The sequence below is a fragment of the Neophocaena asiaeorientalis genome, unplaced genomic scaffold, assembly GCF_003031525.2.
Source record: "Neophocaena asiaeorientalis asiaeorientalis breed wild unplaced genomic scaffold, Neophocaena_asiaeorientalis_V1.1 scaffold240, whole genome shotgun sequence".
NCBI classification, from domain to species: Eukaryota; Metazoa; Chordata; class Mammalia; order Artiodactyla; family Phocoenidae; genus Neophocaena; species Neophocaena asiaeorientalis.
The window spans coordinates 7,633,093-7,658,486 of NW_020185331.1; the positions used below are offsets into that span (position 1 = coordinate 7,633,093).

Genomic DNA, 25,394 nt, shown 5'->3' on the forward strand with positions numbered 1-25,394 from the left:
GGCCTGCTTTGTGGGCTTGCAGTCTGCGCAGGTCAAGAGAGAGCCACGGGAAATGCCATCTCTTAAGAGTGAGGAGCGATGGGTGGCTTTCAGTAGAGAAGTTATACGCCCCCTGCTCCCAGCAGCCGCTGTGGGTGGGCACTAGGGTTGGACCAGGGTCAGGGGACTGGCCTATCTTCTGCAGGAGCCTGGGCTTCCAGTGATTGCTTCCTCAGCACAGCAGCCTGGTTGCTACTGTCCTCCTGTTATTTTCTCTGAGCAGCCTATGTTGTCTTCTCCTGTGAATATTAATTTCCCCTGAGTTAGGATAATTGGGCCAAGAGCAGCCATCTGCAGAGCTATGCCATGTTGGCGAGACTTTCCAGCAAGCCCAGGCCAGGGGACCCTTTCTTGGAGTGGTTTCCAGGTTCCTCTAAGAATCCATCTGTTGCCAAGTGAGGTTTCAGATGTTGACTCCCCCTGCCATGAGCTAGTAGAACTGAGACTCAGATATAAGATTTCTGACTTTCAAATCCAGAGTTCTTTCTCTGACTTTTGATGCCTTTAATGAACTAACACATGGAAAGAATCAGTAAATGTCTGTTCAGTGCGTGGATTTGTAAATAGGAAGGAAAATAATTGTGCTCAGAGAGGAAGTGAAATTAATTTCAAAGTAATAAGGCTTTGAGCAGTGGTAATTGTTCAGATACAGAACAAATTTTCTTTGACAATCATGTCATCATTGCAGTGGATGAAAAGCTGTTGAAAAAAAGAATATATAGATCATGGGTACAGCAGACATCAGTAGCTTCTCTGTTTTCAGTTGAAAATATTTATTAAGTGTGTATGTATTCAGAACACCGTCACAGAGTACAGAGCCCCTGCTCTCACAGACATTGCCAGCCTCAGGGGAAGACCGTTGGAATTACTCACTTATTGTCTAAGTGCTTGCCACAGGAGCGACTCAGGGCACTGTGGGGTTGGAGGATCAAAGCCAACAGGGAGTATTCCCTAAAAGGCTGTTACAAACCTCCTGTGGCTGTTGATGGAGAGGCTACTGCTTTCCACCTTGTGCCGTGATCCGTAGCCCCATCTGACCTTTTGTGTTTTCCCCACGATACAGGTTACAACTGGCGGAAGAGCCAGCTACTACGTGTCTTACCGAAGAGAAGCCTTCACTCAGATAAAGCTGCCCAAGTACTCGCTGCCCAAGGTACGCACCACCTGCTCCCCTGGGTCCCGCCAGATAAAGGGGTGGGGAGAGGCTGCCTCATTGGGCTGCAGAAGGTTTGATCCCTGCCTGGGAGACAGCTGGCATTCAGCCGCACTTAACCACTGTGGGGTTTAGCCTCTGCTGATGTCGCTGAATCTGGGTTCTGTGTTCCCCTCTCAGCAGGGTACACAGGCAAGAGCTTTGATTTCCTATGATTCAAACATCCGATATAATCTTGGGTCATTTCCCAGGACTGGTAGTGAAAGGAACACTAGCTTTGCAATCTCTTCTGAGGGCCCCTCCCTTTCACCAGGGCCTTATTGACAAGTAGAGGGCCAGGCTTAGAATGGTCCAGGCAGAAACCATAGGTAGATAGATAGATAGATAGATGCGGACAGGTTAGTCTCATGGCTTTCTTGCTTTTCTCTACTCTTCAATGCTAAATATAAATGCACTGCCTGTATTTCCACTCCCTTCTGCCACTATGAGTAATTAAAAAGGAATAATTTACTATAAAATTAATATCAAATCATGGCATTTTAACTCCTGTATTGGAAAATCATAAAACTTACTCTGTGGACCTCATCCCCTGTGAACAATGGCTTCTGGGAGGAGACAGATCTTAGAACCTTGGTATGAATGTGGGAGGGCTTTAGTTGCATCACCTATTAAGGCTGCAAAGAAGCAAAGTCTCAGGTTGGACATGTATCAAATGTAATGGTACAAAGACTTGGATCTCTCAGTTGGTGCTAGGAAACGTATCATGAAAGGCGAAATGAGTACAGAGGTAGTAGGGATTATGGGGTAAGAAGGTGGGTAACCGCCTACCCCTGGTTGCTTTTATACATTCACCTATTCATATAAGCATGCACGTACCCATTCATTCATTTGTTCCTTCATTTATTCACCCCTCGATCTATTCTTTCTTCCATTTAAGTTTTTACTGTGCGCCAGGCACTGAACTAAGCTCTGTGGTTAGAGTGGTAAATAAGATACAAACGTTCCCTGCCTTAATGGAGCTTGTATTCTGGTAGAGAAGAGACACTGAACAAGCAACTGTGGGTGTAGGGAGTATTATAGGTACGGAAGTTCAAGGGCCATTGTGACGTGATAGTTGGAGCTCACCAAATATGGGTAGAGAAGACGAGTTTCCTAAAGAAAGTGATGCTTAAGTTGATTCAAGACAGATAAGGAGTTAACCCTGCAAGCAAGTGTTCGGGAAGCTGGTAGAAAATACATATACTGGCCCGATTTTGAGAGAGAGTATGGTTCATTTAACAAACTGGAAAACTATATTGAGAGACTGGGTTGCACAGAGAGAGGTGGAGAGGCTGATGAGGTTCGCAGGGACCATGGGAAGTAGCCGCAGGGGCCATGGGCATTAATTTCTCATTTTCTCTAATGTCCCTGTGATTGGCTTTCTAGGCCCATTGTATAGGACTACGCTTGCAGGATGTACCCATCAGGTATTCTAAACCCAAGCAGGAAAGAGGTATCCCTGCTTGCAGAAGACGAGGAAGTTCGTGACCATGTTCTTTCTAAAGGAGAATGACCCTTAGCAGCAACCTGGTGATTTCCGTGTATTGACCCAGGAAAAGAGTTTCAGGAACTTTCCAAACCACATTCTCCATGTAGGGCCCGTTTTGCCTCTTGTATGTGTGCCTGTTTCATGTATTTTTAAACTTCTCAGAAAAGCAAACAGTTTGCTGCCCTGGGCAATGTGGCTGCAGGTGGGGATAAATGAAGCCTGGCATCAATCACAACCCTAGAACACTCCATCACTGATTAGCAACCCCATGGCAGTTTACTGTGGTAGACTACCATCCGTGCAGCCCCTCTGATAGAACTTCATCCGGAACAGCTTCTCATTAACATGAGGGCTGTCGTGAAGATAGCTGGATGGTTATCGATCCCCTTTATTCGTCGGCCTTGGCTGGGTTTTCATAGCCTGGGCCGAGGAGGTGAGCACGGAGTGGGTGGAGGGAGATTGGTGATTTCCATCGTTTAGAAACGGAAATGGCTTTTTTTTTTTTTTTTTTTTTGCGGTACGCGGGCCTCTCACTGCTGTGGCCTCTCCTGTTGCGGAGCACAGGCTGCGGACGCGCAGGCCCAGCGGCCATGGCTCACGGGCCCAGCCGCTCCGCGGCATGTGGGTTCTTCCCGGACCGGGGCACGAACCCGTGTCCCCTGCATCGTCAGGCGGACTCTCAACCACTGCGCCACCAGGGAAGCCCCGGAAATGGCTTTTAAGCAAGTTGTTGCTGTTCCACGTTGTGCTGCAGTTGCTGCTGGGCATCTTGCTTAGAAACAGAAACACGGCAAATCTGCCCATCATCACGGCCCTCCCACCTCTACTCCCAGCTGACCGTTCAGAATACACTCTCCTGGGGCACTCCATGGCTTCAGAGTGTTTTGCAAGGAAGGAGATGAAGGCGATTAATAAAGAGTAACATTATGAAGAGCAGCAGCCTTGGGCTGAGTCCTCAATAACCCAGCCCCTGGGCATTGGGCTGGCGCTGAGTCTCAGGCCGATGGCCGTGTAAAGCACGCACCTGCGGAGGGCTTGGAGAGAGATGACAGAAGCCATGGCAGCCTCGGGGAAAAGGAGATGGAGCTCAAGATCAGAAACCCAGGGCTTTCATTCCAGCTCTGCCTGCTGCTCGTCTATGAGCCCAGGTCTTCTCATCTGTAGAATGGGCATCATTAATACCATTCCATATGGCAAAGTTGTAAGGATGCAGCAAATGGCTCGTTGTTGGTAAAGTGTAAAGTGCTGGGCAAGTCTAAGCAGTGATTGTGTTCCAGGGGAAATACTACTGACGCTCTTAGCCTGTTGGGCGAGTTCCTCGTGGGGTGGGGTCGTGTCCCAGGCCGCTCTTGCTCTGCCTCACTGGACCCCTCTGAGTCTCAAAGACCTCCTCTTGCCTCTTAGATTCTGGACTTGTTCTTAACTCACTACTCTGTCATTTCTGCAAGAGAAAAAATTGTTTCGTGTTGGTTTGTTTGTTTCTGTACAGAGCTCAGTTTGGCGGTAACGACGTTGAGCTTGACTTGAGCCCCGAGCTCCTGGAAACAGCAACATTTAAGAAATCCCCCCACCCTTTTGTGTTCCTGGATATGGCTTACTGCGAAGAACTCCCCTTCTCTTATATGTGCCCCGTATTTACCTCTGGCAAGACCAGATTCCTGTTCTTTGTCTCAGAAATGATTCACTGAACTGTTTGTCCCCACTGACCAACCTGGACGAAATGCCTGCTAATTTGACTGGACGGGACTTAAGTCTGGGTTTTCTCCTTAAGAGAATCGCTTGACCCTAAGGAAAACAATTTCCTGTTTAACTACTCCTTACCCCACTCCCCGCAGTTCATTCTAGCCTTGCTTTACTTCTCCCAATACGAGTAATTCTTTTCTGCCTTCACCCTGAGGTGCTTGCAGATACTTTGATCGGAGTGTTCCCCCTATTCCAATAGTCTTTTCCAATCAGCTCTCTCCTTACCTGAGTCTGGGTTTGTTTTTGACAGTAGAATACGGTTAATCCCACTTTGGATAATGAAAGAGAACAGGGGGAAGTATGTTTTAGAGTTTATTACAATGATAATGACAGTAATGTTAACCTTTCCTTAATTTCCTTAGGAAAATTGTCCTTAATTTTTACATTTCCCCGAATACTGATTTATCCTTCCTTGCTGTGTCATGGCCTCTCTTCTTAAAGAGTTATCTGTAGTTTTAACCTCTTTTCTCATTTTCTATTCACTCTTGAACCTGTTGCTAGTTGCCCTCAGCTCTCCCACATCCATCTCTCCACTGTCCCGTTAAAAATCTGCTAGCTGGGGGCTTCCCTGGTGGCGCAGTGGTTGAGAATCCGCCTGCCGATGCAGGGGACGCGGGTTTGTGCCCCGGTCCGGGGAGATCCCACATGCCGCGGAGCGGCTGGGCCCGTGAGCCATGGCCGCTGAGCCTGCGCGTCCGGAGCCTGTGCTCCGCAACGGGAGAGGCCACAGCAGTGAGAGGCCCACGTACAACAACAACAAAAAAAAATCTGCCAGCCATTGTAACCAGTGGCTACCTGCATGCCAAATCCAATTAGACGTCTCTACATCTTTATCTTTTGGTTTTTTTTTTTTTAAACTCTCTGGAGCATCTGACACTGTTGGGGAAAAAAAATCCACCCTTGATACTCTTCCCTTTGGCAGTGTTTTACTCCTGGTTTCCTTTTCTGGATCCCCTTCCCTTGCCATCCCTGAAGTGGTGATGTTCCTAAATTCCCGTTGCATTCTTCATGGTTCCTGAGTGACCTCATCCCTTCTCTTCACACTGATGACTCCTGTATCCACAGCCCCAGCAGATATCTCTCCATTAAACTCTGAACTATATCGTTAACTGCCTATTCGAGGTACATTCCCTTAAAGAACCCGTTTAACAACTGAGCTCAGAGTCTCTATCTTTTGGCCCTTATATCTCCTCCTTTTATTTACTTACTCCATTTATTTACTTACTCCATTTATTTACTCAGTAAACTATTGTTGGATGTCTACCATGTGCTAGATACTCTGGTAAGCACTAAAAATAAAGTGACAAATAAGAGAGGCATAGTGTCTGCCATCTGAGAACTCATCATAGTCTAATGAGAGAGGCAGATATCACACAAATAATTATAGAAGTGATTGTTAATTTTGATTGTAATGAATACTCTAAATAAAAAGCAGAAAATTTTGTTATTCAGGTATCTGAGATATTCAGGATATGTCCTCCCTTCTGTAGATTCTACCTCCTTAATATCTCACAATTTCATTTCATAGAGTTCTCATAGAGAATCTACTTCTTCAGTTCAGGCCCTTGTGTTATTACTGCCTAGATAGTTGCGATGACCTTTTAAGCCTTCTCCCTACCTTCTAGCATTGCCCCGTTTAAATCCACTCTTCACAATGCTTCCACATTGGATATTACCATGTAATGAACTTGATCATCTTCAACAAAATCTATGCATTAATTAACCAACTCTAATCCTCCCTTTCTCCTGCTTCAAATCTTGTGTCAGCTTTGTACTTCCTTTCAGGGTAGAACTTCGGTGTGCCATACAGAACCCCTTATGACGTGGCCGCTGTCTATCCTCACCTCCCTCAGAGGAATATTGCCTTCAGGTTATTCCAAGTTCCATACATTCCCTTGAATACTCCACCTGTCTCCCACCTGTAAGCCTTTGTTCACCGTTTTCGGTACGTCTGTTGTAGTCCTTAGTCAAGTTCACAAAAGGCCACCTGAGTCTGTGATGTCTCCACCACCAGATGGGCATATTCTTGAGGTCAGGTTCTACGTTTTGTTCCCGTCTGTATTTATATATGGTGTTTGGCACATGGCAAATGTGTGATAACATAGGTGTTTCTGTAATGAATGGAGTTACATTAGGCCCGAATTACAAGAAAATGTTTCAATAACACGGAAGTATTTATACTGTTGTTCACCTAGGAAGTCATAGGTTTAGATTTTCAAAAAGCGACCATGATTCTCCCTAGTGACTGTATTGGGAGGATGTAGGGGCAGTGTTATTTATAATTGTTTTAATAAGGAAGTGACACATGCTTTGGAGTTAAATTAGGGTAGCAAGATGAAAGAAATAAGCTTCATTGTCATTCAGATTCCTATAGCACCATTTTTAACTAATGATGCTTTTCTTTGTTCTGGAAGACTTAATATTCTCGTTATTGGCTGACCCCTATTCAACTCTAAGACCTATTAGGAGAGAGGGCACGTAGTTCAGAGTTTTTCAAAAAGTGATTCCCTAGATTGCATGCACTAGAATCACCTGGAGGGCTTGCTCAGGTGGCAGAATCTAAGGCTCCACAGCCAGACATAATGACTCAGAGTCTCAGGCATTGGGACCCATGAGTCTGCATGCTATTAGGATCTCCAGGTCACTTTGATACACACCGAATTATACCCCCACTGGTAAGGAGTTTAGCCTCTTTATTCAGATAGTCTTAGGTTCAAATCTTAGTAATATAATTTATTAGCTAAGTGACTTTGATAAATTAAGGATTTCTCAAGTGGACATCCCATAATTCTATATACTAGAGAGTAGTCTCTCATCCTAGAGCCTGGAATACCTGCTCACCAGGTAACATAGTCCCAGTGCAGGTCTAAACTAAGATGTACTCACAGCAAATCTGGCTGCCTCTAATGCTGACCATGCCCCAGCGTTTTAAGTTGGTTTTTTCCCCCCTCACTTCTTTTACATTAGTTTAGTCTAAAATAACTTAGCTCATTCATTTTTATGACCAAAACATCCGGGGAAAGCCAGGCATTTCTGTTGCATTTTTAACAGGTAAAGTGAATTAAATCCGTATTTCCTGCAGCTGCTATTTCCCCTCCTACTGGATTCTTGGGCTTTCATTCCACCCTACACAACATGATTTCCTCACATGGTTTGTTTTGTTTTTTTTTTTTTTTTGCGGTATGCAGGCCTCTCACTGTTGTGGCCTCTCCCGTTGCGGAGCACAGGCTCCGGACGCGCAGGCTCAGCAGCCATGGCTCACGGGCCCAGCCGCTCCGCGGCATGTGGTATCCTCCCATACCGGGGCACGAACCCATGTCCCGTGCATCGGCAGGCGGACTCTCAACCACTGTGCCACCAGGGAAGCCCCATCACATGGTTTTTAAGAGTAAGCCTTATTTCCATTTTCAGGCACCTCAGCAGGAACCTGTAATTCTACAAGGTGTGAAAGCACAAATGAGCAAATGAGGTCTCAGTCAAGGTGACCTAGGGAGTCCAAGGCTAGAGGCTGAGATCTGACAGAGAATCTCCAATGAAAGATCCAGAGCTCACTTTGTCACCTTTGCCCCCTCCCAGCTGTCCAGATGAGTTTGCTTCTTTGTACAACTGGCATGGAGGAGCTCTGCACGGTTCTGACGTTAGAAACATTGCTGCCTCCTTTTTTTGTTGAAACCATTTCTGGGAAGGGTTGTCAAATAAGGTGAAGGCTAGATCCACCCTAGTTATTTACTTACTGTCACTCCACTTGCCTGTGTCCCTATTACCAGTGCTTTTGGCCACAGTGACAAGGGTGCCTCTCTTTTTGCTTTCCTGGGATGATATTATTCTTTGGCATATACACCTGTATAGTTATACATTTTTAAAATTGCTTTTATTTAGTCCGATACCTATCCAGGCTAACATTTCTTCCTGACAGTGTACGTTCCTTAGGTAATGACTTGAGGTTGTGGTAATCTTTGTACAGTGCCCAGCCACATATGCAAACTGGCTTTTATAAACGATTTTGAATTCTGAACTCTTAGATTTAATTTTAGAAATGACCGAGTCCAGGAATACAAACTAAAGTGGCTTCAGGGACCAAGAAGTTAACAGTAATATATAAGGGCAGATCATAGGTATGTAGGGCTAAGACTCCAATGAGTGCTGACTCTACCTAAAATACTACATTTTCAGGTATTTGATAGAGGTTATGGTGAAACCAAACAATTGTGATTCATATTCATTTCATGGGTCATTGGTTTGCAACTTCTGATTTAGGGGCTGTATATACAAATAGTTAGAAGCTAACAATTAGGTTAGAGTCATATCACAGAGGTCAAAACATGGTTTGGCTACTTAACGAGTTACATAACCTGAAGCAAGTTGGTAAAGCTCTGCGTGTCTTAGTTTACTCCTCAGTAAAACAGGAATAATCATACGACCTCCACTGTAGAATTATTGGATTTTTTAAATTGAAATAATACATTTAGATGACTTAGAATGTGCCCAAATGTTAGCTATTTTTATTGGTGGCCCAACCTCTTCACTCTTTCAGTGAGAAAATGGAAGCTCAGGGAAACTGACGCATCCAATATCATACAGCTGATTTATAGCAGAGCTTATATTATGACCCAGAACACTAAATTCTAGAGTGAGTATCCTTACCTGTATATCTGTGGTTTTCAAACATTACTGTATTAGCAGCAGAACCCCCCTCACCTTTTACTCCTAAAATATTACACAGAACTCCAGGACATAACAGATCTCAGTAGTGCTGCTCTGTTTCCAGCAGAGTTGGAAGCCCAGAGCCCCACCCATCGGCTATGCCTCTGTGCCACCCTTCTTGCAATCCCCATCTGGAGATTCCAAAGAAAGACGTGAAAACCGTTACCTTCATGAATGAAGATCTAATGAAGGGATAGGACCTGTCATTTTTGCACGTGTGGGTTTCCTCTTGCAAGGTTGTATGTCTCTGTCAGCAAAGACCAACTTTCAGTTATAAAAATAAAAAATGAAAGTGGGGGCTTCCCTGGTGGTGCAGTGGTTGAGAATCTGCCTGTTAATGCAGGGGACACGGGTTTGAGCCCTGGTCTGGGATTATCCCACATGCCGTGGAGCAACCAGGCCCGTGAGCCACAACTACTGAGCCTGTGCGTCTGGAGCCTGTGCTCCGCAATGGGAGAGGGCGCGACAGTGAGAGGCCCGCGCGCCGTGATGAAGAGTGGCCCCCGTTTGCCACAACTAGAGAAAGCCCTCGCACAGAAACGAAGACCCAACCCAGCAAAAATAAATGAATTAATTAATAAACTCCTACCCTCAACATCTAAAAAAAAAAAAAGAAAGTGGATAAATCCCTTGAAGCCAGGGAAAATCATACCCACCAAAGCCCCTTACACCCATCTTACTGTCACTTAGTAAGTAACAGAAATCGTGAAGCTTATAATTTATAGCCTTGGCCTGACACAGAATTGTTCAACATTGCCTATAACTCAAGCTTTTCCTCAGCCGTTTCATAAGTCATGGTAATTACTCTGGGTCTCAACGGGCAAGGAGGTATGAAGATCTGCTGCCTTACAGGCCTTCCATCTTCTTATAGGACATGCACATCATTAGTACCAATGAGAACCAAGTGTTCGCAGCTGTCCAGGAATGGAACCAGAATGACACGTACAACCTCTACATCTCAGACACACGTGGGATCTACTTCACCCTGGCCATGGAGAACATCAAGAGCAGCAGAGGTCTGATGGGAAACATCATTATTGAATTGTATGAGGTATGTAGCCAAGATTTCATGAGTTTTGACAGTATGAACACAAGCATTGGAGTCAGGTAGTCCTGAATTCAGATCTCAGCTGTACACTTAGCAGTTGTAACTTTGGGAAAGGGACTTACCTTCTCAGTTCCCTCACCTGTAAAATGGGGATAAAATATTGATCTAATGAGATTGTTGTGAGAATGAGGGATAATGTTTGTAAAGCATCTAGTGTGGTGGTTGACTCAATAAGCCTTCAACAAATGGGAGCTAAAGTCAATGTCTTATGTGTATGAGCAGGGTTACAGCCCAGAAGTGAAGGTACTTGACTTCAGCGATCTCTTAAGTACTTTTTTCAAGTCTGTGCTTCTTTTTATGAGATCTGGGTGGAGGGATTAGTGCTATTTATATACCTTAAATTATTTGGAAAATCATGTTTTATGAACAACTTTATAGGAGAGGAAAGCAAATATCAGTGATAGGAGTGAGGGTTTCCCTGAAATGCTGCCAGATGCCAACACCTGTGCATAGAGAAGAACTGGCCGTGACTTACATCTTTTTTTTTTTTTTTTGCGGTACACGGGCCTCTCACTGTTGTGGCCTTTCCCTCTCCCGGAGCACAGGCTCCGGATGCGCAGGCTCAGTGGCCATGGCTCACAGGCCGAGCCGCTCCACGGCATGTGAGATCTTCCCGGACCGGCGCACGAACCCATGTCCCCTGCATCGGCAGGCGGACTCTCAACCACTGCGCCACCAGGGAAGCCCACATCTTTTTTTTAATATGATCACCTTTATTGAGTTTCCACTTATATTGATTTTTTTTAGTGTGACCACCAATTAAAGAATAATTTATCTAGGAAACCAAGTGATTCCATTTAGGGACTAGATTTAAAAAAAAAAACTAATTGTTTCAGTGACCCTAATGATACACTGCTTGTTTATACCTCTAGTGTGTGGTCTTTCGCAGTGAAAGAACTTGACTGACCACTTCAACTAGATGGATTGATTTGAGCAAAGGAGGAGTGTCTCATTATCCAACATTTACTAGTGACTTGTGGTCAGACCCCACAGGCTGTGCTGGTGGAGGTCATTCATTCACAGCAGGACAAGTTGCCTGTTGTGGGCGGTAGCCTCAGATGGTATGGCTGAGCTACTCCATCGTGAGGTTTCCTCTTCGAGGGGCGGGAGTGGCTGTCAGAGCAGAGAGATCAACACATGGCCTTCTGCTTGACAGTGGTCTCTTCTGAGCAGTGCATGTCAGAGTGCCCGCATCCCTACTCTGGTATCTAAGTTGGCTGCTCAGTTACTAAGAGTGGTGGAAACATATACCATTCCAGTTATTTTATTAGGTAGAAGGCATGGGGTGAATGCAGGTACATTAAAAAGAAGGAGAGAAGTGAATGTCAGGGTAGAAATACCCTGATTTTCTAGGACGTAGACAAGTGCTGAAATAATTCCCTTAGCAACAAGGTCCCAGCTTCGGAAATGACCTAGATTTCTTCCTAAAGTTGTAAAGACTAGTAGAGATGACTAGGAGTGTAAATGGCTTTGGGAAGCTTACATTTTCATGCCTCTAATCACACCAGGAGGCAGAAATATACCTTTGTTATTGGGCAGTAGATCACATCTGTGGGAAGGTTTGTATGAATGTTCCCAGGAGTGAGGCCATTCCTGTTTGCACAAGTAAGCCTGTAGAGGTAAGAGGATTATTCATGCTCCTGTGGTCAGAGCCCAGTAGGAGAGGTGGACATTGCCGCAGATGACCTTTCAGCCGAGAAATTCCTGTTTCTCTGACTCTGTTGATATGGTGGGTGAGTTTGGCACTGTGCAGTTCCTTTCCTAAAACAGGGTGCCTGAAACTCCTTGGCCATTTAGAGCAGTGAGACATTCTGATCTGAAGTGACGCATGAATCAGAATGAAGAATGTGCCGAGATACGTAGAATTTTTTTTGTCTTTCTGAAGTCAGTCTTTTTTGGGGAAAAAAATACATGGTGTCATCGCACCTACAGAGAAGCAAGATACACTAGGCAAGGCAACTTCCCTAAAACCAATTCTGTTGACCTTGTTCTCCATTCATTTTTATCAAGGTTGATCATGCCCCTGCATTGTGTTCCAGACCATGAGGAAAGCAGGAAAGATAAGGGTTCTTACCCTCAGGGAGCTTGCGGTCTAGTTTGTTGGGCTTTGAAGGGGTCGATAAACAAAGTTCCTCTTTTACCTGCCAAAGAATGAAACCATTTGAGACAGAAACAAAGGGTGAGACGAAAGGAGATCAAATGTCAGCTTTATTGCTTTGAAAAGCATGTAGGAGGAAATGGTCTTGCTAATACTGCTCCCCAGAATTGAACTCATCCGTCCAGTCACAGTCGGAAGTAGTGAATCAAAAGGTCTCCCATGGGACACGGGGAGAGGGAAGGGTAAGCTGGGACAAAATAAGAGAGTGGCATGGACATATATATACTACCAAATGTAAAATCGATAGCTAGTGGGAAGTGGCACAGGGAGATCAGCTCGATGCTTTGTGACCACCTAGGGGGGGTGGGATAGGGAGGGTGGGAGGGAGATGCATGAGGGAGGGGATATGGGGATATATGTATATGTATAGCTGATCCACTTCGTTATAAAAACAGAAACTAACACACCATTGTAAAGCAATTATACTCCAATAAAGATGTTAAAAAAAAATAAAAAGCTCTCCCGTGGAAGCCTGTCTCTGTAACACCGCAGCATTGCGGTGCAGAGGATGTGCTCTTTGCAGACAGATCCCCAAAATAGTTGAGTTAGGGGTGTGCTGTAAAAGACCAGTTCTTTTTCTCAATGTTACCAATCCGGTTGTCAGTACTTTTGCCCTGGGGAGGAAGAGGTGAAGAAGTGGAAGGCATTCCAAATGTCAAGAATGGCATAAGCCCAGAGTTGGACAGGCAGTGTAGATTTGTAAGTCCGTGAGTTAGCCAGTCTAATTGCGTAGAATAGATGGTTGTCAGGGACAAGAATGAGTGCCGCATAAGTAGCTGGGGTTCAGATTCTAGAAGGCATTTAATACCAAGGGAATAAATTATATCCTGACACTATCTAGACCATGACCATATTGCAGGTTTTTAGAGGGTGATGCTGCTTTGCACCTGGGCATACATTCTGTGATTTGGAGATTAAGCCCAATCTAATTGGTCTCTAGGGGTCATTAGACTTTAACCTTCTTCACTGGAGATTCTCACAGAATCTGAGATTGTGTGCCATATGGCCAGTTAGCAAAGAGACTAGAATTTTTGTGGACTCTGAATGCCCTTGAGTAATACAGCCGGAAGAAACAGTGAGCTTTCGTGTTCCATTCAGCTGAAGTAACACACTTTCATGAAATGTATTTTGCCTGATGAGGCTGGTACATGAGACGCAACATCTCCTGGAAAGACGTGAGTGACTCTAGTAGGGTAGTGATCACAGTCTGACTTGTATTAGAGGTGCGATTCCTGCACGTTCACTAAGAGGAAAATTAATTCTAACTTGATGAATTTGGGGAGACTTGCCGATGAGTAGGTTTAAATGATGAACTGCTAGAGCATGGGAGAAAGGCATGCCTGGTAAAGTCCAGCATAAGAAGAGAACCAGAGTCTGATGAGTAGAGGTCCATTTTCCTAGAATGTCGAATGACCCTGGAGAATAGTGGGGGTAAAGGCTATGAAGATGCTAGTAAAGAGCTTGACTGAAGAGTCGGGCATTTATTCTCTGGGCTGGTACTTCTCTATGTTTTCCCTTACATCTAGCAAATGATAATTGTATGCTCGAGGTAGTGCCTATGCCAAGTTAATGTAAAGCTTTATATTACAATGTGACAGGGTGTTACATCTGTTTGCCCTTGTCTGAAATGTCTGAGATGCCTTTAGTTAACACAGATGTCAGGTGGCTTGAGCTGACCACAACTGATGAAAGCTACTACTGTGTCATTCTGTCTTCCACATGGACCTCTCAAGCCTCTTCTTGACACTGGAAAGGGGACAAAGAAAGTGAGAATTTATTTGAGAAGTACACCTTGTAGGTCTTGGCACTGAGAGACCTTGGAGACCAACGGGATCAACCCCACCCAACTCCCTAAAATCTGAGGCGAGACATTGTTCATTTCCTGGTCTGTTGGAGCAGTTTCCTGCTGAAGAGGGAGTCTGTTGTGCTCTGTCCAGTCCCTTCATCAGAGTGCAGTCTTGTCATGGCTGTAATTACATAATCGGGGAGAAAATAATTCTTGAAGGCCAAATAATGATCTCTTCTTTAAGGTAACAGAGCCATTCCATCAAAACAAGGCTGGTGTTGACAATGAATGCAGTTCATTATGTGTGTTCACCATTATTCTTATGACACTCTTTTCATACAGAGCTCTATTGTGGTTTTTTCACATCTCTAACTATAAACTGCATTTCTTCCTAGATGTTCTCCACTGGTAAATCAGGTAACAAATGTTCTTTGCAATACTTTCAGTTATATTGTAGAAACATTCTCTGAGCTGCTGCATTTTCTTCAATATTTTCCTGGATTAAGCATCCAACTTGTAACTCTGTATAATACTAACAACAGCATACCAGGTAATGCCTTAAACTGACCTTGTCGAGTAAATATATAACAAGCTACACGCGCACTTTAAAATCAAGAGAAAAAAGTAAAAAGAAACAGGTGAAATTAATTGTAATATTATATTTTATTTAACCAAAATATCCAAAATACTGTCATTTAAGTATATGCTCAGTATGAAAAATTACTAATGAGACATTTTATAATTTTTGTCATACTAAGTCTACAGTATCCTGGGTATATTTTACACTTCTCAAGCATCTCAATTCATATGCTAAATTTTCACCAGAAATACTTAATCAGCATTTATATTTCATAAAATTTACAGTAGAAAAGGTAGATTCACATATCCAAGTTATTCCAAGCATACTTAAAAGTTTGCCAATAACTGGATCAGGTATCAGTTTTTTTAAAATTTCAGTTTAAATTGGTTAAAATTAAATAAAATTAAAAGTCAGTTTCTTAGTCCCACTGACCCCATTTCAAGTTCTCAGTAGCCCTATGTGGCTAGTGGCTATGGTATTGGACAGCATAACCCTTAACGATATATATACTCTTTCTTATTTATCTATTACAATAACTCCTTGTGGGAGATACCATTCCCTATTGTGCCTATGAGAGTACAGAGAGTTTGGTAACTTGGCTCAGATCACACAGCTAGTGAAGGGTGATGCTGTGTTTGAACCAACCCATGTCAATTTGACCAAAAAGCCCAGGCTCTTACTATTATACACTTTTTTCACATTCATTTTTTTATTGAGGTATAATTTATGTACAGTAAAATTTACCCTTTTTGGTTATACTCTTTTTGGTTCTATGAGTTTTGACAGAGGTATGTGCATCTACCACCGTAATCGAGATATAGAACATTGAACATATAAGGTATTGTCTCACGACATTCCCTCTTATGGCCCTTTTTTTTTTTTTTTTTTTTTTTTTTTTTGCGGTACGCGGGCCTTTCACTATTGTGGCCTCTCCCCTTGTGGAGCACACGCTCCATTCGTGCAGGTTCAGTGGCCATGGCTCACGGGCCCAGCCGCTCCGCGGCATGTGGGATCTTCCCAGACTGGGGCACGAACCCGTGTCCCCTGCATCGGCAGGCGGACTCTCAACCACTGTGCCACCAGGGAAGCCCCTTATGGCCCTTTTGTAGTCATCTTCCTCCCACCAAAAGTCACTGGCAAACCAATCTGATTTCGCTCTGTCTCTCCAGTTTTATTTTTTCTACATTTTCATATGAATGCAAAAAAGGGAGTCTTTTGAGTCTAGCTTCTTTCACATAGTACATTGAGATTCACGCATGTTGTTGAATATCAGGAGATGTTCCTTTCTTTCTACTGGAGTAATACTGTATTGCCTGGGTGTATCCTCGTTTGTTTATTCATTCACCAGTTGAAGGTCATTCAAGGTGTTTCCAGTTCTGTGTGATCATGAATAAAATTTCTATAAACATTTATGTGAGCATAGGTGTTTCTTTCTCGTGGGTAAATACATAGGAGTAGAAGTGCTAGATTGAATCTCAGTGTATGTTTATAAAAAGCCACCAAACCATTTCTTAAGTGGCAGTATCATTTTGTATCCCCACCAGAGATGTATGCGAGTTCTAGTTGCTTCACATCTTTAACAACAGTTGGTATTATCAGTTTTGTGTGTGTGTGTGAGTGTGTGTGCACACACGTGTGTTTAGACATTCTTTTAGGGTCCTAGTGGCACCTCATTAGTTTCGTTTAAATTTCCTAATGACTAATTATCGTGAGCTCCCTATACCTGGATGCATACAATGAAACTCTGAGCCATCCTTAGTGTTCTGGCCTCTCTGCTCATCTTATTGTTGTTTTATTGCTTTCTGTGTCTCTAGTGCCTGCCCTCCACCCACTGCTTTATCATGACCTTACATTACCCTTCTTTGGACAGATGGACGGCTACTTATAGACCCCGTGGGGACGTTTTCCCCAACTGACCTTCATCAGCCCCTCACAACAGGTCCAACTCTAGGGACAGCCCAAGGCAAACCATGATAATTGCTTTTCTCAGCAGAGCCCTGGCTTCCTTGTCCTGAGGGCATGGGGGTGAGCGACAGATGATTATGCCACCTGGACTCAGTGCTCTGCCAAGGGGCCGCTGTCAGTGTCCCTTTGCACCTCAAATTGATTCCCAGAGGGAAAGTGGGCCACGCAGGCCTGGGGCCTTGTACTACCCTCTTCTCTGGGGACCACCTTACAAGCTGGTACCTTTCTCCTTGAACTCTTGGGGCTAACAGCAGCAGCTATGCTGCTGATTTCAAACCACAGTGGGAAGAAGCATGTTTTTAAGTTGATCAGATTCCAAATACCTCCTTGGATGGAGAAGAGTTAAAATGTGTGTTTCATTCCCCAGTTCCTTTCCACTGCATGTAGTGAGGGTAAGTAGTGTTTCATGGAACTTTTGTGTCAGATATCTATGTAGCTGTGTGTGTACACATACATGCATATATGGGTATGAGTCTACTAGGTGCCAACAGAAATGTATTTCATACTTGGATTGCAATCGAAAAGTTTGAAAGCTATTGGCCTAAGATATAGAAAAAACAAAGTGCCCTCCACACTTATAGTCCATTTACACAAGAGATGGAGCCAAGAAGCAATTCAGCAATAACGTAAGGGCTTTGAACAATCCAAATACAAGTGGGACGTGTTTTATCTTTTTTTTTTTTTTTCCCCAGACAGGCAGACAGGACTGAGATTGCTTTGGCATTAGGTGCAACTACAGGAGAAACACCTTCAGAGGTGCAGATGGGTTCCTTCAGAATCTCTCCTTCTATATATTTTCAGTCTCCATTCTCCTGATTTTGCTCTCAGACTATGTGAGGCACACAGAAAATAGCCGTCTGAGTGGTGGAGTTCTTAGTGGGAATATGGTAATATAATATTGGCATATTATATTTTCCAAACGTGCTCATCCAGAGAACACAAGAAGCAGCTAAGTGGCTAGTAATTCATGCTAGAATGTATCGAGCTAGGAGGCAGGGGATGATGGTGACAGACAGAAGTCTGATTCTGACCCGTATATGTTCTAGAAATTCGATATCAAGGCCCTGGGTACATGTTGGGGGCAGGCGGCTGGCTTAGGGGAAAGAGTTCTATGGAATTATTATCTGGTGCTCCACCAGAAAAGACACCAGCTCTGTGTCTAAGGAGAATAGCAAAGGACCTCCATCAGGCAGAAGGTTCTAAGGAAACACAGATTCCATTTTCTGTGAGGAATTATTGGTAATTGGGTTGGAGAGAAACAACTTTGCAGTTGGTTTTAAAGACCGAGGTGATCTGAGGGCCTCACAGCCCTTGGCTGAGTGTGTAAGGTGCCGGCCTTCCTGAAATGGCACTGACTTTAAGCAGCTAGGGCAGGGAGGGTACGTCTGGGGAAGGGCATGACTCTGACAACACTGCCCCTCTCCCCACCTTGGCTTCTGTCCTTACCCACCCTCTGTTCACATTAGGAAGCTAATCAGTTCCATCACTGGCCTTTTGTCAAATTCCCCTGGTGGTGTCCTTCCCAGATAACACTGTTCTCCTCCTGACATCCTCTGTCCATTTTTGTAGTTCTTTGTTGTTTTGTATTTGGGTTGGCATTCTCTATTCTCTTTCAAGGCCAGTCAGGTTACTTAAAAAAAAAGAAAAGCACATCTCATTTCATCAGGTAAATTATGTCATTAAAAGAACTCACTTCTGTGAAATTCCTTCCTTTTGTTCCCACTGGCATCCTCTCAGAACTGCAGTAAACCTCAATTCATGATGGCCCTCAAATAATGGGGATAAGTACCGTTAAAATTTTGAGATATCTGAGTGTAATCCAGAAAACCTGCCATTCTACCTCTTATTTATATATATTTAAACAATTTGAATTACCTTTCCTTTGGAAAATCCTGGCACTTGAACCAGAAGTCAAAGGAATGTTTCCTTGACATAGATTGCTGTCATTCTAAATATCTCTTCTGATTGCCCAGATGTAGGCATAGAAGAAATAAAAGTGAGTCAGATCTGTACTTACTCTCGAACGCTTCTGGATCATAAATATCCTCATTCTCTGGCTACTTGTTTTGTGGCGATACTCGTCTTCCTTCAGAATATCAAGGGCGTGCAAATCCCAATACATCGGAACTCTGGCAAGAGCGCTCTCCATTATCTGTTGTATCCTTTGCCAGCTGACTGAGGAAAGAAAGGAAGGGAAGGGCTCTTTCAAAATGACCATTGGCTGAGACCCAAGATAATATGGGAATTATCCAAAGTCACCCAGTGAGCTGGTGGCACAGCCAGTGACAGGGGCCAGGTCGCCAAGCTGGGTCACCTGCCCCCAAATGTCCACCTCACTATTAATCAGGGCACCTGGACTTCTCCCGTTACAGATTATACCTTGATGCCTTGAAAACCTGTCAACAAGCCCCTCCTGAGCAAAATCCCATGTTCTCTGTTTTTATTTATTTATTTTAAATTTTTATTGAAGTATAGTTGATTTCCAATGTTTTAAGTGTACAGCAAAGTGATTCAGTTATACATATATATGTATGTATATATACATATATATGTTCTTTTTCAGGTTCTTTTCCATTATAGGTTATTACAAGATACTGAATATAGTTCCCTGTGCTACACAGCAGGTCTTTGTTGTTTATCTATTTTATATATAGTAGCCTGTATCTGTTAATCCCAAATGTTCTCTAGAAGGAGTAACTCCTTCAGTTGTTACCAACCACTCCCACACCCAGAGGGAATGTTGATAGTTAATTAAGGATAAAGCCCTCCGAACAAAGTCCAGAGACCTGTAGAGTAGGGCAAAGCAGATGAATAATAGGGGGATGGGACATCTGGTTTGTGGGGGTGGAAGGAGCAGAGGTGAACTTAAACTGCTTTTGGAGACCACGTGGCACGTGACATTTCTCACCACGTTCCTCCTCTTTTCCTCTGTTGTACCCCCACATGCTGTGGAAAATGCTGGGGCTTCTCCCAGGGCCTCTCCAAAACTATAGGCATTTTGGCCCAACATTGTTCTCCATCTCTCGCCCTTTTTCCTAGGTAGCAGGTATCAAAGGGATATTCCTGGCAAACAAGAAGGTGGATGACCAAGTGAAGACATACATCACTTACAACAAGGGCAGGGATTGGCGCCTCCTGCAAGCTCCAGACGTGGACCTGAGAGGAAGCCCAGTACACTGCCTGCTGGTCAGTCCCCCAGTCTCACGTGAGACCACAGGGCAGGCTGGTTGCTTGCGGATGCTTCAACGGGGGCTTTCTTCCATCAGGGAGGGCTTAGGATCTTGGCTGGTGCTGAGCAGGGATGTCCTACAGGTCCCAGGGCATTGACCTGTGGACTCAGACTGCCATATCACTTGGATGGAAAGTTCAGATGAATTCCACAAACCTTTACTGAGAATATACTATGTGCTCCAACTCCGAGGAAGATAAAGAACCATAAGAGAAAGAGCCTGTACCCAAGGGTCCCAGACAGAGCTCAGTGGTGGTAAACACCTATTAGCTGATGCTGGTATGATACAGTGCTTGAGGATAAGTGCTTGATGGTGGGCAGGGTAAGCAGAGTTTGCCTTGGGAGCCCAAGGAATGTCAGGCTGGTATGTCCACATGGGACAGAGTTAATCTCTCAGCATTCCCAGGGTTCCAGCTGTATGGAATATTGGGGTAGGCACCATGGAGGTACAGCTCCACGTGAGGAGGGAAGACAGATAATTAACAGTGAAATTCACAACTCTCAGTACCCTCTTAAAGAGGACCTATTTGAGAAAATTTTCTGAGGTCCCAGAAATGGTTATGTTTCCCCTTTGCAAAAAAAGTTGCCTTTTGCCACTTACTGAATATTCTAGACGTTATGTTAAAAACTGGGAATATAGTGGTAAATAGGATTAACAGGGCCTTTCCTCTTTTGTAGTTTTCAGTCCAGCTCCATGCTTCTGATTTGGGGTCCTAGGAAGGTCAGAGACAGATGCCTGCCTATATGCAAGAGCTGGTCACAGCAAGAATTTTTTTCCACAAACCTTACCCATGGATTCATCTTATTAACCTAATTTTCTCCTTTCCCCGATTTCACAATTCGTTTATTTTTATTTATTATATGGTGTCTATAAATCCCTAATCCTTTTAAAGAAACTCAAAAAGGGGTAAATAAGTAAATGAATAAAGAACACAAACTTGCGAGTTTCAAATAATGGCTTCAAACATTTTAAGTAAAATTCAAAGTAAAATTATAAACAGGAACCAAATACATAAAGCAGAAACAGGGACCATCTGGTTGAAGAAGAGGGTAGAGGGCCTGAGACTCTCACTTAACTTCCCCACTTCACTGCTCCCAGTGGCCCGTTAGGGCTCCAAGAAGCAGAGCGTGATGGCCAAGGTCAGTGATGGGAGATCAGTGTCATCCTGTGGGAAGGAATGGTCTGGGAGGCTTCATAAGGCTGACCATGAACTGGACCTTGATGGATGGGGTAGGGGTGAGGAAGAGAGGGGAAGCCTACAGTTGTGACAGGAACAGGGACGGGATGGGGCCTATGAATGGTGCTAAGGGCAGCTTCTGATGTGAACATATCAGCTGTTCAGGGAGAGATGACTTGTGCCCCAAACTAAGTGAGTGGCTCACATCCAGTCCTTGCTGTTTCTGGAAGCTGAACACCTGGGAGCCCCATATCTTGTGGGGCAGGGGTGCATGTCAGGAGCTTCCTGGAATGAAGCCACTTTCTCCTCCTCTGTTTTAGCCCTTCTGCTCCCTACATCTACACTTGCAGATCTCTGAAAATCCGTATTCCTCAGGGAGAATCTCCAGCAAGGAGACGGCTCCAGGGCTCGTGGTGGCCACAGGTAAGGAAGACATTCCCTGGGCTTGTTCCTCACTGAGGGCTTCTGGAATATGTTACGACCTCTGTGGAATCATTTGAGCATCCGATAAAAGCTATGGGCACTCTTCCCAGAAAATAGGCAAGATCTGTGGGACTCCAAGGCCAATCTAATCACCCAGTAAAAGAGCTCCAGACACTTGCAACTTTTGGTAAATGCAACATCTCACATGGTCACAGGGCAGTACCCTGTGCTTAGCAAGAGGCCAGAGTTCCTCTCCAAGTGAACTGATAGATCAGAAAGGTTGTTTGTAATAGGGAATTCTCACTTTAAGAAAACGTGGTATATGAACTTCCTAGCTCACCAAGTGTAAGTTTTCTTTTCACACAGAGGATTCTTTACCAAGGGTTTCACCCCAGAGCTGTTTTTAATCAGGAGGTCTCTGGTGCATGTAAAGGTTTGTTTACACATGAGTAACCGCCTGGCTGAGAGCCTGGGGGAAAGGGCAGAAAAACTCCAGTTTGTATTGTTGGAAGCATTGTCCACTGAACGTCTATGAGAAAAGAAGATAAAACGACTCCGAGATGAAAATGAAAGTCTCTGGGGGAAAGTGCTCTGCTTTGCACGCATTTGATTTCCACACACCTTTGCAGGAATACGTTGATGGCATAAAGCAAGGCAGGCCTCTAATCTTCGAAGTTAGAGCTCTGCTATGAGGCAGCTATTTTTCTAATGAAAGCAGATAAATTCACAGCAACTTGCTGAGATGGTTTAGTCTGTTTTCGCTCATCAACCTGAAGCTCCAGCCGCTGGCGTTACTGCTCTCGTAGACGTGACTTCCTTCTCCAAGCCTCCAACTGTATGAACTTTTGAACACCACCAGCGACCATCCACTCGAATCGGGTTGACAGCTAGCATAGCCTTCTGACACCTCAGACTACTCCCCTCCACCCGGTAGGAACTGGAGCCACCATATTTAACACCACTGGCTTCAGGGAGCCCAGGACAGTGAGAGATGAGGGCAGGCTCTATTGGTATTCTCCTGGCTGGGGGGGAGTGAACCCCACACACCATCATCCATGCTCATTGGACCTCCCAGCTCTGGGACTGCTGTGCTCTCTGCCCTTCCTCAAGGCCTATAGGAGACCCTGGACTGGAGTGGAAGGAACACTGAAAAATAGTAATCAATTATAAATATAAATGCTAGCTATATAGTCAGGCATTGTTCTATGTGCCTTAACCACTCTGAACGTTGGTGTTTTCGTTGCCAAAGTGGGAATAATAATACCAACATAACGGAATTGGAGTATCAAATGAAGCAATGGATTTCAAGTGTTCAGAACAGTGCCTAGGACATATCGAATACTCAATACATGTCACCTATTATCCTTGTTAATGTTACAGAAATTTAGAACCGCTCTTCTTACACCAGGAGAATATGGTTTGCACATCTCCTTCAAGAGAATCCATAAATAATACGCATTCACTCTGCATCCACGGAATGAATGAATGCACTCAGGAACCCTGTAGTCCTGCTTGCCAAGCTGACCTCTGACACTTATGAGCCTTATGAATTTGGGTTAGCTCTTTAACCTCAGAGCTTCATTTTCCTCATCTGCAAATGAAGTTGTTTTTTGGTTTTTTTTGTTCCCTGCCTTGTGAGTGTGTTGTAAGAATTAGAGAGGGAAGATCCCGCTGAGGGCTCAGAGCATAGTCAGGTAGGTTAGTTGTGGTCGTTATTACCTGAGACCATCACGTGCCTCTAAATTACTCTGGTGCTAAGTCTTTGTAAACTAACAGACACATAGACATTAAGGATTGGATTCGGAAACTTTTTTGTCCATATACATGAGAATTTACTAATTCCTTTTCTCTCCCTTTGTCACTCTTGTAACTTTGTATGGTGCTTTGCATTGAGAGGACCATAACACAGCTGACGAGATCCTGATGAAAAGCCAGTGCTAGGTCACCGGCACATGCCTTCTCATTCCCAGCTTCTCCTTACCCTGCTTGCCAGCTCTCCCTGGAAGGCTGTTTGCTATCGGGAGAATAATTATGACGTTATCCTAGGATGGCTTCATTGGCCTGAATGGAGCCTGTCTCTCCAGGATCCTTTTCCACATCCATGCATTTCACCTGCCTTCAGGTGTCAGTGATCCTGGCCTCTCTCCTCTCCACTCCTCACTGCGTCCTCCCACCTCTCACTGAGATGAGGGCTCCCGGAAGCTGTGGGGATGACAGGACGTCCCCTGTCCTGTCCCTGTTTGAGGCCCCTGTTGAGCCCATCTCACGAGGCAGATGGAATTCCAGTCTGGAGAGACTGCCAATTGCTTTTAGCCATGAGAAGCGCTAGGGTTGGGCTTCCCTGGTGGCGCAGTGGTTGAGAGTCCACCTGCCGACGCAGGGGACACGGGTTCGTGCCCCGGTCCGGGAAGATCCCACATACCGTGGAGCGGCTGGGCCCGTGAGCCATGGCCGCTGAGCCTGCGCGTCCAGAGCCTGTGCTCCGCAACGGGAGAGGCCACAGCAGTGAGAGGCCCGCGTACCGCAAAAAAAAAAAAAAAAAAAGCACTAGGGTTCTTACTATCCTTACCACTGTGGTAGTAGTCGAGGCCTCACATCCTCCCAGGGCCTTAAGGTGTGCAAAGCGCTTTCCTAGCCTTGATTGCACAATGGCCCTATGATGTGGAAAAGGCGATTACTCTTGTCCTCGATTTACAGCTGAAGGATGGAGGGCAGGGGGCAGGTGTTGTGCCCTCACTCACACTCCCTCTGGCTCCAAGTCTAGTCTGTCCAGTAGCCATTCAGCCAGGCCTAGCCCTGAGCCTCTTCACATGCCCGCTCCACAGCTACCCCAGGCTCCCTGCCATGCTTCCTATACATTCTGAATGCTCGTACCCTTGTGTTGTCCCCTCCACGGAGGTGCTTTCCTTTCCTGCAGTGGCTTGCGCACTGTCTGCTTCCCCCTGCACTTAATCACCCTGAGTGGGCATCAGTGGTGGTGAGAGAAGCATCTCTAACCCCAGAGGATGTTAAAAGCTTCTCTCTCTCTCTCTCTCTCTCTCTCGGTCTCTCTCTCTCTCTCAGTCTGTCTCTCTCTTTCTTTCTTTCCTTTACACGTATCTAACTAAGGAGCAGAGAAAGGTAGCCCTGGGGGGACGTAGGGCTTAAAAGTGTGTTGTTTACACATGCCCAAAAGGGCAGCGGCACCTCTGTGATTTCCAAGCTAAGCTGTTGCTGAGAGGAGCTCCCCGTTTTCCATCCCTCTCCCCATTTCTCCCTCCTATCACATCACTTCAGCGGGGACCAGCTACCTCTCCCTCCAATCTGGCTAGAGGCCACCTTGGGAAGCCCCCCTCCAGTTCTGCTTTAGCCAGTGAGGCACATTTTTCAGATCTTTCTTCTCTGACGCCATAACCCTGACTCTCCCTTATCAGAGATTTCCTTCCCACAGGTCCACTTAGGGACTGAACATGTTCAAAGATCAAATCATCCTGGACACCTCTTCTCTGTCCTTTCCTCTGGGAACTTTTCTAGTTCCTGTGATCAGCAGCATTTGTTTCAGGGATCCTTTCAATTGACCCAAGATACTTCCAAAACAGTCTTCACTGGGAGCCTTGGATTCTCACCACCACCACACCTCCAAAATCAATTTGGGTCAAGCTTTGAAAGAGAGGCTTAAGATGTAGGCAGAACCGACTCCTGAAGAGGGTAAGAGGTGATGAGACAGAGCCTAAGAAGCCATGACAGGGCTGGCAGATTCCAGCTCTAGGGGAACTTTACACCTGCTTCCCCCTCTCTCTACCACCCTTGGTAGACGTTAC

At 44.9% G+C, this 25,394-nt stretch overlaps 1 protein-coding gene across 1 annotated transcript in view; it reads left to right on the plus strand.

The window, feature by feature from the left end:
- The window catches only part of SORCS3 (sortilin related VPS10 domain containing receptor 3), a 590,148-nt gene that overhangs the window by 480,264 nt on the left and 84,490 nt on the right, over positions 1–25,394 (plus strand). The window contains exons 8-11 of the mRNA XM_024734978.1: positions 1,103–1,192; positions 10,039–10,218; positions 19,804–19,950; positions 21,492–21,594. Of these exons, the coding sequence (XP_024590746.1) occupies positions 1,103–1,192; positions 10,039–10,218; positions 19,804–19,950; positions 21,492–21,594 (520 nt within the window). The remainder of the gene's footprint in view (positions 1–1,102; positions 1,193–10,038; positions 10,219–19,803; positions 19,951–21,491; positions 21,595–25,394) is intronic.